Source organism: Mustela erminea, chromosome 1, assembly GCF_009829155.1.
Source record: "Mustela erminea isolate mMusErm1 chromosome 1, mMusErm1.Pri, whole genome shotgun sequence".
NCBI classification, from domain to species: domain Eukaryota; kingdom Metazoa; phylum Chordata; class Mammalia; order Carnivora; family Mustelidae; genus Mustela; species Mustela erminea.
Genome location: NC_045614.1, coordinates 179,106,047 through 179,121,835, shown reverse-complemented (window position 1 = coordinate 179,121,835; position 15,789 = coordinate 179,106,047). Strand labels below are relative to the sequence as shown.

The window sequence follows — 15,789 nt, the reverse complement described above, 5'->3', positions numbered from 1 at the left end:
GGATTCAGTATGTTATATTGCAATGTTGGATTTAGTCGATGTATCCAGAGAACTCACTTGCAACATGCTGACTTTCAAATTCCATTAACTTTCTCTTTTTCTTATTTCAATTATGCTACACTCAGACTGCTGCACAACAGATCACAGGAGACTTGAGGTTATATCCTGGGAAGTCCCAGGTTAGCAATCATTCACTTTAAATTGGCTAGTATTCTTAGATTCTGCTTTTCTTATTTGGCTATAAACAAAAGGCACCATATGAACTCAAAACATAAGCTTTTAAAAAGTGTTTTGATGTCACTCTTCTTTTCTATTAGGTTATATCTCCATGGTTGATTATAAATACAATTCATAAACCAACATAGTATGGTTGTGAGTTCAGGTATTAATTTTACAAGAACACCAAATCTGTATAGCATGTTATAAACTCATGGAGGCTTTAAATACATTTCTATTATTTGATCATCACATGATGCAACAGTGTGAGATAACCAGGACAGATATAATTATGTTTGATAGACAACAGAATCAGAATCATGGGTAATGATGCTGCTGTGTTTTCCTCATTCACGTAAAATAGAGTACACTAAATTTCCATTTCCAAGTAAATGAAATAAATTCAATTAATTTATTATACTTATTTAATCAACAGCGTGATATAATTCTTTTTGGCTTAGTTATTCTCTTTTGAGTAGACACCAAATGCAGATATGATTAGTCCGGTCCCTTCTCCCTCATTATCATCAGAGAAAACTAAAGGGTATTTAGTTCTTAGTTAACAGCCTACATTCCAATAAGTCATTTACTAAATGGAGACTATATTCATGTCTTCTTTTGCCTCAAACACTTTCCTCCTCTGGTTAGTAATATTGAAATTAAATCAGCCATTTAACTTAGCGAGTTGAGTGACACATATTCATTTAGTACATATTCAGTTATTACACACACACACAAATACATTGAACCATTTAGACTCCTAAAGGGATTGCAAATATGATCTAATGATGAATATTGGCATTGTAAATTCTATGCAAATCATATGTAAAACTCAGAGAAATCATCTGATGACTGATAGAACTGTCAAAGTAGGATTCATCAATAGAACATATCTATTAGAATGAATGTTGGTAAGATGCTTTACTCTGAAGGTGAATTTTCATATTTTCAAAAGTTCTCTAACATTGATTAATCTGAAATATTATCTGTAACATTGATTAATTGGTTGAGGGTTTTTAAAAATCATTTTTGACAGATAATTTCAAGACAATTAAGACTATTCATTTCTAAACTGATATCCTGGGAAATAATACCATTATGGAAATTGCACTATGTAATCCATGCAGCAACTGGTTTCTTCTCTTATCTAAATATAATTACTTCTCAGTGGGATTAATTCATTGTGAGAAAAAAAAAAATCTTTAATCATTAAGGAATTCCAGTGTAATTACGTTTATGTACTTTCACTAGCAAAACTTAGAGATTCTAACTTTGAGAATTATATGTCTTCTAACTTAATAGTCAGGAGGATTTTTTGAAACTCACCTAGATAACCAAATACCTTCTTTTAAAAAGCAGTTCTTTTTTTTAAGTTTTATTTTATTTTATTTTATTTATTTGACAGAGAGAGAGAGAAAGAGATCACAAGTAAGCAGAGAGGCAGGCAGAGGGGGAGGGGGAAGCAGGCTTCCTGCTGAGCAGAGAGCCCAATGCGGGGCTCAATTCCAGGACCCTGAGATCATGACCTGAGCAGAAGACAGAGGCTTAACCCTCTGAGCCACACAGGCTCCCCTAAAAAGCAGTTCTTGAAAATTTAGAATCTCACACCTATAAAATATGTTTTTTCTTTTACTTAACATTTTATAAGATTAATATTTCCTATTTGGGGTGATTGAAGTATGGTGTTTTTTACGGATCAGGAAATTTATTTTTTTATTTTTTTTATTGACAACACAAGGACCTGTTTACACAGTGCGTGTATTAACATTGTATTTTGATTTATGTAAATATGGAAACTGAAAATGATTTCTCATTGTATTTATTGATTCACCTGCTCTGGTTTGTGTTAATAATACATAGCTATTTTGTGTAAACTTCCTCTACCTCTTCCATTAGTCAATTGTGGGATTGCTTTCTGATTTAGATGAAGGATGAGGTAAAACCATAGTTTACATTGTTTAATAGATCAACAAAGTGAGCCTTTCGTTATTAATTCAACTTGAAGTATCTTTTTATATTTTAATTTTTAATTCATTACCAATTATTACCCTCTGCGTTAAAAAGAAATGATTTGGAACGCCTGGTGGCTCAGTCAGTTAAACCTCTGCCTTTGGCTCAGGTCATGATCCCAGGGTCCTGGGATTGAGTCTGGCATCGGGCTCCTTGCTTGGTAGAGAGCCTGTTTCTTTCTCTGCCTCTGCCTGCCACTCTGCCTGCTTGTGCACTTGCTCTCTCTCTCTCGCTCTCTGACAAATAAATAAATAAAACCTTTAAAAACTAAAAAGAAATGATTTGTCTTTCTTTAATAATATGTTCAAAATGAAAACACATTCATGTTGTATCTTATTATTCATCAGACTTTTTAATAGCTAGTGCAAAGTTCTAAGTAAAATCATTAAAGCCTTTGAGTAACAATGTTTTCTTTAAATAACTAAAGCTTATTCCAGGGAATTTTATAAAACATAGTTTTGTTTTGATTTCTCCTGGAATTATTAGTTAAGCATTTTTTTTATTACACATAAGATAATTTATGTGGTCTTAAAAATTCTTCTATTGGACACAGACAATAAAAAAGATGTCCTAACAGACACAAACAGAAATATTGGTTCATTATGGAAGCATATTAAAGAAGTTCATTCATAGTGAAATTATATGTAAATTTGTTAAATTTAATGGTCTTCTAAGTTATTTTGATAACATGTTAGCAGTAATGTTTCCTGTTTTTCATTTTTACCATTTCTTCCTTAAACCTATAATTAATTGGTCAAAACCTGTTATCAATATTTTGAATATTGATCTATCGTATAAATAAGCACAATCAAAAAAGCCAGAGAAATTTAATTCCTTAACTGTTTCCGGGATTACTTTCCCTTTGCCATTTCCTTCTTTTTCTTTCATATTCCTATCACAAAAATAAAGAGTCTTGTGTTTTAAACATGGTCTTATTCTTATATCAACAACAACAGGCAACGTTAACTTCACAGAGGCAAATAGAAATTTATTTATTTTAACCGCATTTGTGTGTCTGTGTTTTCTTTTAGTCAATCTGCTGGATTCAAAAACAATTCAAGGGGAGCTGGGATGGATCTCTTACCCATCACATGGGGTGAGTCTGGTAAACTGTTGAAAGGAAACATGATTCTGTCCATTGTCTCATAGAGAACAGAGGGAATTACTGGTATGCTCTCTAAAATGAACTCCTCTACTTCAGTGACATATATATTTATCAGTATCTTCAATACATGCACCAAGAGAGCCAGATATTTGTGTCCAATGGAACTATTAAAATTTTTGAAGTCTAATTTTTTCCTTCTGAATCGATTGCCATCAGTTGCTTGATGACACTAATTAAACCTTTTACTGGCATCATGTAGATGGTCTGAGTGTGATCATCTAACATTCTTTTTGTGATGTGATCAGAAGAGGTGAATTGAGAAGACATTTCAAATTTCAAGTAATGTAGGAAGTGTGTATTTAGAGACCTGCAGAGTCATAGCATTAAAAGCAGCCTTGGAGACCATCCAAGAAGGATATATTTGTCAATTCCGTAAAACCTTAAATTCTTTGTTCATTGATCTTTATTTCTTAATTTCTTCACATTGCTTTAACTTCTTCACTTAAAATGTCTGCAGCATATCAAGGTCAGCTTAAGCCTGGGAAATTTCATTTAGAAAAAAAATTGACTACCTTTAAATTTAAACTCTTTATATACCTTTAATACATTACCAAGCCAGACATAGATTACTAAAGTGTATAGAATTTTTGTGACCCAACCGTTTCTGATAAGATTCTGTGAGAAAGTTTTTTGTTTTCTTTTCTTTTTCTTTTCTTTTCTTCTTCTTCTTCTTCTTTTTTTTGGTGGTGGTTGGGGGAGGATCATCATATACATTTGGAAAATTCTTGTTCTTACGAAATTGTGTAATAAGTGCCTAAACATACTTTGCTTCCAAGTATAGCTTGTGGAAAATGTAAAATGTTATTTTGAAATACCTGTGGTAGGAACAAATTTGTGTATTTCTTTTCCTTCTACTCATCCTCTTTTTAAAGAGGTTATAATTACTTCCACTTAGTGCTGATATTCAGTCTTTAGATTTTTGTGCCTAAACATACTGATTTTTACGGTACTGCCAGCTTCTTCTTCACCAACGGATGTTTTACATCAGAGATACTTCATCTATCTGTCATCTTTGAATCTGCTTCTCTTCCTGGTACACCTTGACATTGACACAATGCCAAAACCTATCACATAATCAGGACTTGGTTGGTTGTTTTGGAGGAGAGAATATGAAGTAAGCCAGGATTTGGTCTTCCCATAGGTGTAAAAGGAATCAAATTATTAGGATAAAAGCACATCCTGGGTAGTCAGAAAGAGTGAATCAAAACTCCAGATTGAGCTGGAAAACTCATTTAAAACTAATCACCCTAAAGTCAAGTCTAATTTTAATTCTGATTTTAGAAATTGCGTTTTTCATTACTCCATCAGGTTATCCACTATAGAGACTTGCTGCCTAAGGATGTATGAAAAGCAAAAATCACAGTGACATTTTACTAACAGATAGTTATACAGGCTTATAAAAAAAACAACAAGAAATTAACATGTATTTCAAAGCAACAGTCTATTTCATGATTTCCTTTGAAGAAGGTATAAAGAAAACATATTTCTATATATTAAGACTTTTGGGGAGAATACTGTATAAGTGAATTCATTTAACCATGTTGATATTAGAGATATTGTAATGAAACAAAACTGGCACTTCTGCTTCCAGAGATATGTTGAGGGTGGGGAGAAATGTTCTAGAGAAATGTTCTCTACTACTCAAGGTGTGGTAGGTATGTGCACTAACCAGCAATATCAATCCCTCAGAGATTTTTTGATATAGACTCTCAGGACCTGCCCCAGACTTTCTGAATCAGAATCTGCATCTTAACATGGTCCCCAGGGAATTGCTGAGCACATTAAATTTAAGAAGCACTACTTAGGATAACTCACCTCTTGGCTTTTCCCATCTTTTGCCCAATTTCCTACCTCATTTTTGTCCACAAATTCTGTGGCTTTATCAGCAAACAGTTTTCAGTTTTCCTTTGGCTTTTGGTTGCCTTAGAGAGCCAACCTCATGAGCTTGGGCTTCCTCTTCATTGTTTTCCTGGTGCATCTCCTTGCAGCTGTGTCTTTCCTTTTGGAGGGAAGGGGGGAGTGGGGAGTTGGGTGAGCCTAGTAGTGGGTATTAAGGAGGGCAAGTATTGCATGGAGCACTGGGTGTGATGCATAAACAATGAATCTTGGAATTCTGAAAAAGTAAAGTTAAATAAAAAAAGCCTAAGACAACTGGCCAAGTTTTCGGAGTTATCTTTAAAACTATCAGGGAAAACAAAAATCTCCCCAACAGGTCATGATATTTATAATATCCCAAGACCCCAAAGCAAAAAGAGAAAAAAAAATAGAGAGAGAGAGATGTGAATTATTATCCTGTGGTGTTGTATAGTGTGTTTTTCCTCTAAATCGTATATTGTGTTAACCAAAATGTCCACAATGAAATAAGTAACATAATTTGGAATATGTTTGATTAATGTTCATTTCTTTTTGAGAAACTGATGAAATTTTTTAAAAGATTTTATTTATTTATTTGACAGATCACAAGTAGGCAGGGAGGCAGAGCAAAGAGAGAGAGGGGAAACAGGCTCCCTGCTGAGCAGAGAGCCTGATGCGGGGCTCCATCCCAGGACCCTGAGATCATGTCCTGAGTGGAAGGCAGAGGCTTTAATCCACTGAGCCACCCAGGCGCCCCAGAACTGGTGACATTCTCGAGTAAAAGCACTGCATAGTTAATTACCAGTTGGAATTTAACATCCTTGCTTTTATAGTTGTTTATGCTTTTATTTTTAATTATTTTTATTGCCTAACCAGTGCCATTTTCAATATAACAAACATAGGTTAATTTTGTGATCTTTTGTTTTTAAAGGAAATAGTTAAAAATATCATGATATTTTTGTTACAGCTTTTCCATAAGAAGTGAAATGTAGTGCTGGAAACAATTTTGAACTTGTTACTGTCTTAATTGATTAACTCCAATAAAAGCAGTGCATCTGTTTGTAGGTTAACTAAAATATGATTATAAAGTTTGGAGGAAAAAATTGTAGTAACAATGTTATAGCATACTAAATAACTGAAAACCCTGCTTTGTGTGTGTGTGTGTGAGAGAGACAACATTTAAATTCTATTCTCTTAGCATATTTTAACCATTCGATACAGTGTTACCAGCTTCACTCACTGTATTTTACATTCTATCTACAGAGCTTATTCATCTTAAGGTGAAAATTTGTACTCTTTTACCTACTTCTCCCTGTTTCTCCTACTTCTCAGTCCCTGACACCCACTTTTCTTCTGTTTCTATGGGTTTGGCTTTTTTCCCCCCCTAAAATCTGTGAAATAGTGATATTATGTAATATTTATCTTTCTCTGTCTGGCTTATTTCATAGCATAATGTCCTAAAGGTCCACGCATGTTGTTGGAAACAGCAAGGAAAATCCTACTCTTTTGATTTAGGGCCATGGTTTTCAGTGTGATGGGAGAGGTAGGTAGGGAGGGAGGCAATTTTGAATGGGCTCCATGGAGATATTTGAAAATGTCTGGAGATATTGTTGGTTGTCATAACTGGTAAGTCAGGACGCTGCTGGCATTTAGTGTGGAAGGTCTGGGTGCTGCTAAACATCTTGCAAGAAACAGAGCAAACTCCCACAACAAAGAATAATCAGGTCCAAAATAACACTGCCCAGGTTGAGAAATCCTTGCTTAGGGGATGAATAATGGTGCTTTGTCAGGAGCTGTGGTCACTAAAAAGAAACTGGGAGACTGCTGGCAAGTTCTCTAAGTCTCAGCCTTACTCCCATCCAGATTCCAAATCTTTTGCAATATGAATTTTAAAAAAATGATTGTATACCAAAGCTATATAAAATTAATATATCTGGGCGAAAAGGCCCAATGATGAGTCATTCCTTCATGTATGTTCTTTCCTATTTTTGTTCCCCTTTTCCCCCAGAGATGTATTCATGCATAAAAGCTTACAATTAACCTATGTAATTTTCTTGGGAGGAGTATTTCTATCTCTATTTTAAAATGATGCTTCAAATCTTAGAGGAAATCTGGTGAAAATTATGGTACTATACCATTAGGCCTGGAAAAACTTCTCCAAATGAGTATCTGGGAGGAAATTTAATGAGACTTTGGTTTTCTTTAAATGATTTTTTTTAAAGATTTATTTATTTATTTAGAAAATTTTCCTTAAAGATTTCCTTAGACATTTATTGGTGCCTTACTTATGATAATGTATAATCATAACAAATGATATGTATTTATTTTAGAGAGAGAGAGAGAAAGGGCAAATGAGAGTGGGGGGGGGGCAGAGGGCAAGAATCATTTGCAAGCAGACTCCTGGCTCTGTGTGGAGCCCAAGCAAGGCTTGATCTCATGACCCATGAGATTATGACCTGAGCTGAAACCAAGAGTCAGATGCTTGACAAATTGAGTCACCCAGGCACCCCTCTAAATTAAATTCTTATAAATAATACTCAAAGTTTGTAAACTGAAATTATCAGGTGGTTATGAACACAATTTATTTTTTGATAAGAGGTTTTTTTTTTGTCATGGATAAGTTTTGGCACTAATAAAGCAAACATAGCAATGACATTTGCTGTCTTTATGAACTGTGAGATATAATGTTCGAATTTTGGGTATAATTATCTTCGGAAATTTTAGTAATCAGTAGGTTAAATATTCTTTGATTTAGGGGACAATCAACACATGTAAAAACCCATTTACATATTTTATTACAACTTTGAAAGAGTCTTTTGTTTAAATATGTCTAGTATTTAAATTTATTGATTGGCTGATTGATTGATAATGCCAATCTACCACATAAGTTTTCTTAGTATATGTGTCAACGTAGAAGGATCAGAGGGAGGTGGAGCTGTATAATTAGAATAGTATTGATATGCTAACCAAATAGTACAAAGGAATTATGAGCCTCAATTCACTTAATTACAGAAGCTCAGATAGCCAGAAGAGCATGAGGAGAGGGTTGGGGAACGTGCTGTGATGGGCACTGGATGTTGTACACAAGTAATGAATCACTGAACACTACATCAAAAACTAATGATGTAGTATACAGTGGTTAACTGAATGTAAAATTTTTTTTAAAAAAAGGAGAGAGTTTAGGAAATATAGAAAAAGCATAGCCTGAAATGAGTGATTCATGTATATTAGCTAATGATAGAAAGAATTCTCAAAATTAGTAATTGCAGAGCTTTTTTTTTTTTAATTTTCTACCTTCCTCTTTTTTCAACTTCTTTAGAATTTTTTTTCCTTAAAGATTTCCTTAGAAATTTATTGGTGCCTCGCTTATGATAATGTACGCAAACAAGCTAAAACAAACAAAACAAAACCAAAATGATCTTTTGGCAAAGAGGCCCTGTTGGTTGTCCCCAACATCTATTTCCTGGCTTTTTCTTTTTTTTTTTTTTTTAAAGATTTTTTATTTATTTATTTGACAGAGAGAGATCACAAGTAGGCAGAGAGGCAGGCAGAGAGAGAGAGAGAGGAGGAAGCAGGCTCCCTGCTGAGCAGAGAGCCCGATGCGGGACTCGATCCCGGGACCCTGAGACCATGACCTGAGCCGAAGGCAGCGGCTTAACCCACTGAGCCACCCAGACGCCCTATTTCCTGGCTTTTTCTTGAGAATGGCGCACCTATATTGTTTGTTTTCAACTTCTGTTGTGTCCCTGGAAAATAGCCCCTCTGACTCTGTGCGGCCAAAGTTGACTCATCTGAGAGCTAATCATGATCACTTGCCAGTGACTGGTTTAGGCAAAAATAAATAAAGTCAGTGAATCTAGAGCAGAATTCCAGTGACTTCTGGAAAAATTTTCTTGCTAATAAAAAGACATGGGGAGAGCCTAAGAACTTTGTGTCTCCAGGCTTGCCCTGTGAGGGCCCAGTGTCCTTGTCTGGAGCAGCTGTGCTCCCTTCATGACCAGAAAAGCGCTAACCCACTTGGGTTAGCCTGGAGAAATTAGCTTAGAGACCTGACCTGGCAGAACCACTGAGTTATGTAAAAGAATTTTCCTTGTTTAAATCACTCTTAGTATTTCCCATACTTTCAAATGAAAGATATTCTGATAGGATACAATGTTTAATTTCCTGATCAAATATCTTAAATTCCAAATGAGGGATACAGCAATGGATAATTATATTTATATTATTTTGTGAATTGTATTATGTTATTTGTATTTTCCCAGTAGAGATCATATGCAGAGTAGTAAAATACAGTGAGCTACATTGTTTAGGGTTGGAAAACTGCATTTGAAATCTGGCTTTGCTATTTATTTATTTATTTAAGATGTTATTTATTTGACAGACAGTGATCACAAGTAGGCAGAGAGGCAGGCAGAGAGAGGAGGAAGCAGGATCTCCACTGAGCAGAGAGCCCGATGCGGGGCTCGATTCCAGGACCCTGGGATCATGACCTGAGCTGAAGGCAGAGGCTTTAACCCACTGAGCCACCCAGGCAACCCTGGCTTTGCTATTTATTACTATTTGATCCGACATAGGCTAATTAACCTTCATTAACATTTCTCTTTACTTTTAAAAGAGGAATAATAATAGTTTCCATGTCACAGCACTTTGTAGTGAATATTTGAACAAATAAGATATTTATGTTATCTATGACAAAATATACGAGATAGTGCATGTGAAAGAGCTATACACATATAATTTCTTATTCTTAAATAAATTTGAGGATTTCCCCTTCGAATCTTAGCTCTCAGACTCTATGTGGCATCTTGGATTTGGATTTAGGAGAAGGAAAATTGATATTACTACCTGACATTTTCTTCTCAGTTAAGAGCCCCAAACATGGCCTTTGACATCACAGGGTTGTTACGCTATTGAATCTGTGCAGACAAAAGTGTCCATAAAGTCTTGGCATTATATTTTGAATGGAAAGGGTCAACTATGGATGAATGAGTCAAAAGTTGCATGTCCACTTTAATTTATTTAAAACTTTTAAGTGATGAGAATTTCCTCAAAATTTTAATCTCTCTCCTTCAGGGAGACCTTCTGACTCTTTCACATGCCACTCTCTTGCCACCCCTCCCCTCTACCCACCCACACCCCCCAGGTGAGCACGTAATACTCTTAAGCTCATCTTCCTTGTTCTCTCTTGTACCTCCACAGCTTGTAATTCTACATTAACATTCTGCAATTATTTCATTGACACTTATTTCAGCCAGGAAGCTGAAAACCCTATGAAGCCAGTCTCCATCATGAAACTTCCTCTTTTATTCTCCACAGTTTCAGTCCCTGGGATAGCGGTCCATAAATTAAAATTGCCTGAATGAATGAAAAATAAAAGCTTTCCAAAATAAGGAAGTATAACTAAGTTGACGTTATGTATTTGTTGAAAAAGTTTGATTTCCTATCTGTTATTTCAAATGGTGTCTATTAATGCTTCCACTCTCTTTTTTCGTGGCATAAATGCTGAGTGAAATTATAATATATACATATACTATATGTACTATAAGCATATAATGTATAGATATCCATGTTTATATTGCATATGATATTATGCTGTTGTTTGTACTAGCAGGGCTATTTAGTTAATTACAAACAGCCCGTGAATTAGAAGTTAACTGAAAAGAAAATTAGCTAGGGGCACTTGGGTGGCTCAGTGACTCAGTCCTTTAAGCATCTGACTCTTCATTTCTGCTCAGGTCATAATCTCAGAGTCCTGAGATCGAGCCCTGCATGGGGCTCACCAGTCAGGTGGAACCTACTTGTCCCTCTCCCTCCCGCTTGTGCTCTCATTGAAATAAATAAATAAATCAACAAACAAACAAACAAATAAATAAATAAATGAATCTATCTTAAACAAGAAAGAAAACTAGCTAAAAACAGTTCTATATTGAAGTTCATCTTGACTGTTGTTTGAAGGTTAAAAAGCCAGAATCCTGCAAATAAATTTCATTTAACTAAAAGTAGAAATGTTTATAATTGAATGAATCGTAGAGAGGAGTGGGAATAATAAAAATAATAGCTAAAATGAGTCATTGCTTTGCTGTTCTCCAGTTTACTGTAATTTGCCTTCAGTGTTGGAATTACTGCTGTTTTTGAAGTCTGGATTTTAAGTCTTAGCTACTAGATCTCTAGCTCTCACATTGTGCATGGTATCTGAAAGGCAGGAAGAATATTTTGACAACTGGGTGTCAACAGTAACCACTTGGGATTCTGCCTTTATGAATCATAGTCTAAATTCTGCTTCATATGCTGAATAGTTGATCTAGAAAAATCAAATTTTTGACACATGTGATATGTGATTCTGGGTCATTTGAAATTTTTATGCCTAGAATGAACAATGCTATATATTTTCAATATGTCACTTTCACCTATTGTGCTGACCTTTCAAGAAAGGCTGTCTGATCAAATTAGAAAAACATGGCAAAGTTTTTCAGGTTTTTCTTTCTCACCTTTCTTTGAAACAAAATGCACCAAAATCGAAGGGGAAATGTGGATAAGTGGTAAAAATAAGCAAAGGTAGAATTTATTCTAGCAACATTTAATTTATAAAAATGTTACCTTTTATTTATTTTAACATAAGTTTTGTCAGTGCCTTAAGAAAATAAAAACCATTTTTTTAACCATTTTTCCATTGCTAATGTTGTATATTTCTGTGTTCATGCAAACTGTGTTCCTACGTTCACTCAGTTCATTATACATTAAATTTGTTGAAATGTGCAAAATAGTATATAGCAGCCTGAATATCAACTTTTTTATTGCTGAGAAACATTCAGTTCATTTAATATTTAATTTAATTAATTCATTTAATTTTTATTTATGTATTTATTAGAGAGAGAATTATTGAGAGAGCATGTGAGAGGGAGAAGGTCAGAGGGAGAAGCAGACTCCCGCTCAGCAGGGAGCCTGATGTGAGACTTGGTATGGGACTCTGGGATCATGGCCTGAGCCAACGGCCATCATTTAACCAACTGAGCCACCCAGACACCATCAGTTCCATTAATATTTAAAAAAATATACTAAAACACTATGTTTTCAAGCTTCCAAATTTTCCTTTGAAATAAGATATAAAAACAACATAGACACCTCAGTGGGAAAGTGTTTCAATTCTGTTATTATATTAAGCCAAGAATTTTGATAGAAATTTGTAAAAATAATAATTTGCCCAAAGTTTCTTTCCTTTCCTTTTTTTTTTTTTTTTTTAAATTTCATGACTTAATGATTTTGATCCTTAGGTTTGGTATTGTCTGGTGGGCCATTTTTTTGGAAGATTAAAAAATTAAATATGCCCTGCAAAAATATAGTGTGAAACACTTTTTAAAGAAGTTCCACATTCCAAATGATAACCATTGCATCTGAAATCATTTAAAGGTTATTCTATTTACACAGACCACTTAAGTACTTCTGCAACCTTAATAGCCCATTGATTACAGTTATTTGTTTTCTGCTAATGCTGTTCAGTTTAATGAAAAATGATGCCGGTTTCTCGGGGGTTGCTAAAATCATTCATCCCCTTTCCATGAGACATATGAAAAGAAACATCAAAGGGGTTTTCTGAGTAGTCCACTTCTACGAGTTATTTTTATTCATTCTGATATATATTTATATGCAAATAAATATATAAAATAATAATTATAAATATATAGATTGAAATCCTTAGTTTAAAATATGTAAACAACAAGGCAAAATTCAGACCAAGACTTATTTCATTAGAAATCCAGAGGGGTGGGACCCAGAAATCTGCTTTTTCATAGACCCTCTGTGATTGTGATGCTGCTCAAGTTTGGGAATCACTGTACTAGAATATTGTTATTTGCTGTAATGAGGCCACCATTACTTAGGAAGATACTCATTTGCTGCCTGATGCTGTATTGTAGTTCATTCCAACCTCTTAATACAGCACAATTCATGATTAATATAGCTCTAGATGTTTTTCATTTAAGATTTTATAAACATGCAACATGTGAATGTAAGTACTTGACCAGTAGCTTGGGGAATTTATTCTTTGCAGTTTGCTATAATGATTCATTTTAGAATCATCACCTTTCTCTCATGTAATCTGGGAATTTAGTTTGAACTGCATATATATGCTGTTTATACATCTGGCATCCATTGCTCACCATAAAAGAGATAAAATAGTCATGAATTAAGTGATTAAAAAATCGCAATAAAGAATATGAAAATTGTGGCTCAGTGGGTTAAAGCCTCCACCCAGGGTCCTGGGATCAAGCCCCGCATTGGGCTCTTTGCTCAGCAGGGAGTCTGCTTCTTCCTCTCTCTCTCTCTCTCTCTCTCTCTGCCTGCCTCTCTGCCTACTTGTGATTTCTCTCTGTCAAATAAATAAATAAAATCTTAAAAAAAAAAAGAATATGAAAATCTTCCATCAAAGTGTTACTATAATTTAAGTTTGTCTAGGGAACGGCTATGGGATGTTCCTAGAAAATGACAGGCATCATCTTTTGATGGATTTTATGTGCCACACTAAAGATACTGTATAACATTCAAAGGCAACATTTTAATCTAGGTAATTATGGGGATGTTTTAATTGAAGAACAGACGAGAGTCAGAAAAAAAAAACAGAAAAGCATTGTGAAAGTTCCCATGGGTAGCTTGTATGGGAACCTAGGATCTGCTTGTATCCCTTTGATTATATAGCTTAGTGATCTGGCATAAGGTTGAATTTTAACTATTTTGCTAATATTCAAATAAGGGATATTCTAAAAAAATTAAATCTTTTTTTATTAGTGAATTTTTTTAAAAATAAAGGCATGAAACAGAGAAGCTAAATTTGGAGAACTGAGTAAGTTGAAGACCATTGGAGGATTCAGTAGAAATGAAAATTATCTTGTAAACTAAGGAAGACAAAGGAAAAGAAAGAAAGGGGAGCATAAAATGCTTGAATGGTAAGAGTAATTAAGTCTCCCTTCCCTGTGACAGTATCAGTCAATGATTTTTTTGGGCCTGAGGTTAAGGATAAGCTAAAATTCAGAAAAATGTAAAATGGTGACCTCTCTTCTCAATATGAAGTAATAGAACTACGGATCTAGTTACTATGGAAGAGAGCCAGTACAGGAAGAGAGGAAGGATGCCATGTGATGGTTTCAAAGAACTTTTTTTTTTTAAACATTTTTTTTCTTAAGATTTTATTTATTTATTTGACAGAGATCATAGTAGTAGGCAGAGAGGCAGGCAGAGAGAGAGAGAAGGAAGCAGGCTCCCTGCTGAGCAGAGAGCCCGATGCAGGGCTTGATCCCAGGACCCTGAGATCATGACCTAAGCCGAAAGCAGAGGCTTATCCCACCGAGCCACCCAGGCTCCCCAAAGAACTTTAATTCCCAGTCTACACTTGGATATTTATTCCATGCCATGGAATCCCAAGAGAGTTGGTGGTCATAAACTTTATGAATTTAGTCAAAGGTTTCCAAAGACGATTAAAGCTTCTGAGTGATATGAATCCATCTTGTAAACTGTGCTTGCTCAGCCATTCCCTAGATCCATTTGTCATCTGTATCCATAATGTTGAATATAAGTGATGGGTGGCCATTTTTTAATGTAGAATTAGTGATATAATTTTGACTTCAATTTCTCTGTTCTCATGAGTGCTCGAAAGGCAGTAAACAACAATGTAATCATAAACTACAAGAAATTTTGTGAATTTCTAGGTTTTCACAAAATTGTAGAATTTTGTGAAAATATTTATTGACAGAGTTGCTTCACTTTTTCTTAAGATTTATTCATTTATTTTAGAGAGAGAGAACTTGAATGGGAGGGACAGAGGAAGAGGGAGAGAGAATCTCAAGCAAACTTCACACTGAATGCAGAGCCCCATGAGGGGCTTGATCCCAGGACCTGGAGATCACGACCTGAGCTGAAACCAAGTGTCAGATGCTTAACCAACTATGCCACTCAGGCACCCCAAGTTGCTTCACTTTTTATTAAGAGTAGCAAAATTTTATTTTATTTGGAGCAATAGAATATATTCAAAGGGATAATCAATTTTAAAGATAGCAGTGACTTTAGAAGTCATCTAGTGTAATTCCCAAACTCATGTTGACAAACAGCTAAACCTCTGGGAGTGTTAGTGGCTTGACCAAGGTCATATTATTGCTTTCTGGGTCTGAGTCCATGCTTTTTTCATTATTCCCTTCTGTCTTGGTCTGGACAATACCAAAGAAGATTTTGAAATTGTGTGGTTTAATACTTAGCAGATTATACACCATCAAGTTTTAGAACTATTTTGTCTGAGTGTGCTGTCTTACAGCACCCTCAATAGTGACCACATCTTGAGATACATCAGTCAATATAAGCCATTTTTCTCAGCAGCTGAAAAATGCCGATCTTTCATAAGCCCAAGAAGAAAGTGGGTTGTATAGGATTATCATTAGCTCTCTATTCTTGTGTATATATATCTTCCCCCACCCCCACAAACACAATCCACAAACAGCTGGATTTATGATCTAGGGAATGAACTGTCACTGATTACTAAAGATTCTTAACTCATTTTCTTG

At 34.9% G+C, this 15,789-nt stretch overlaps 1 protein-coding gene across 2 annotated transcripts in view; it reads left to right on the top strand.

Moving 5' to 3' along the window:
* The window catches only part of EPHA3 (EPH receptor A3), a 354,141-nt gene that overhangs the window by 16,323 nt on the left and 322,029 nt on the right, over positions 1-15,789 (top strand). For both annotated transcript variants that reach the window (XM_032351772.1, XM_032351763.1), the window contains exon 2: positions 3,258-3,322. In XM_032351772.1, the coding sequence (XP_032207663.1) occupies positions 3,258-3,322 (65 nt within the window). The remainder of the gene's footprint in view (positions 1-3,257; positions 3,323-15,789) is intronic.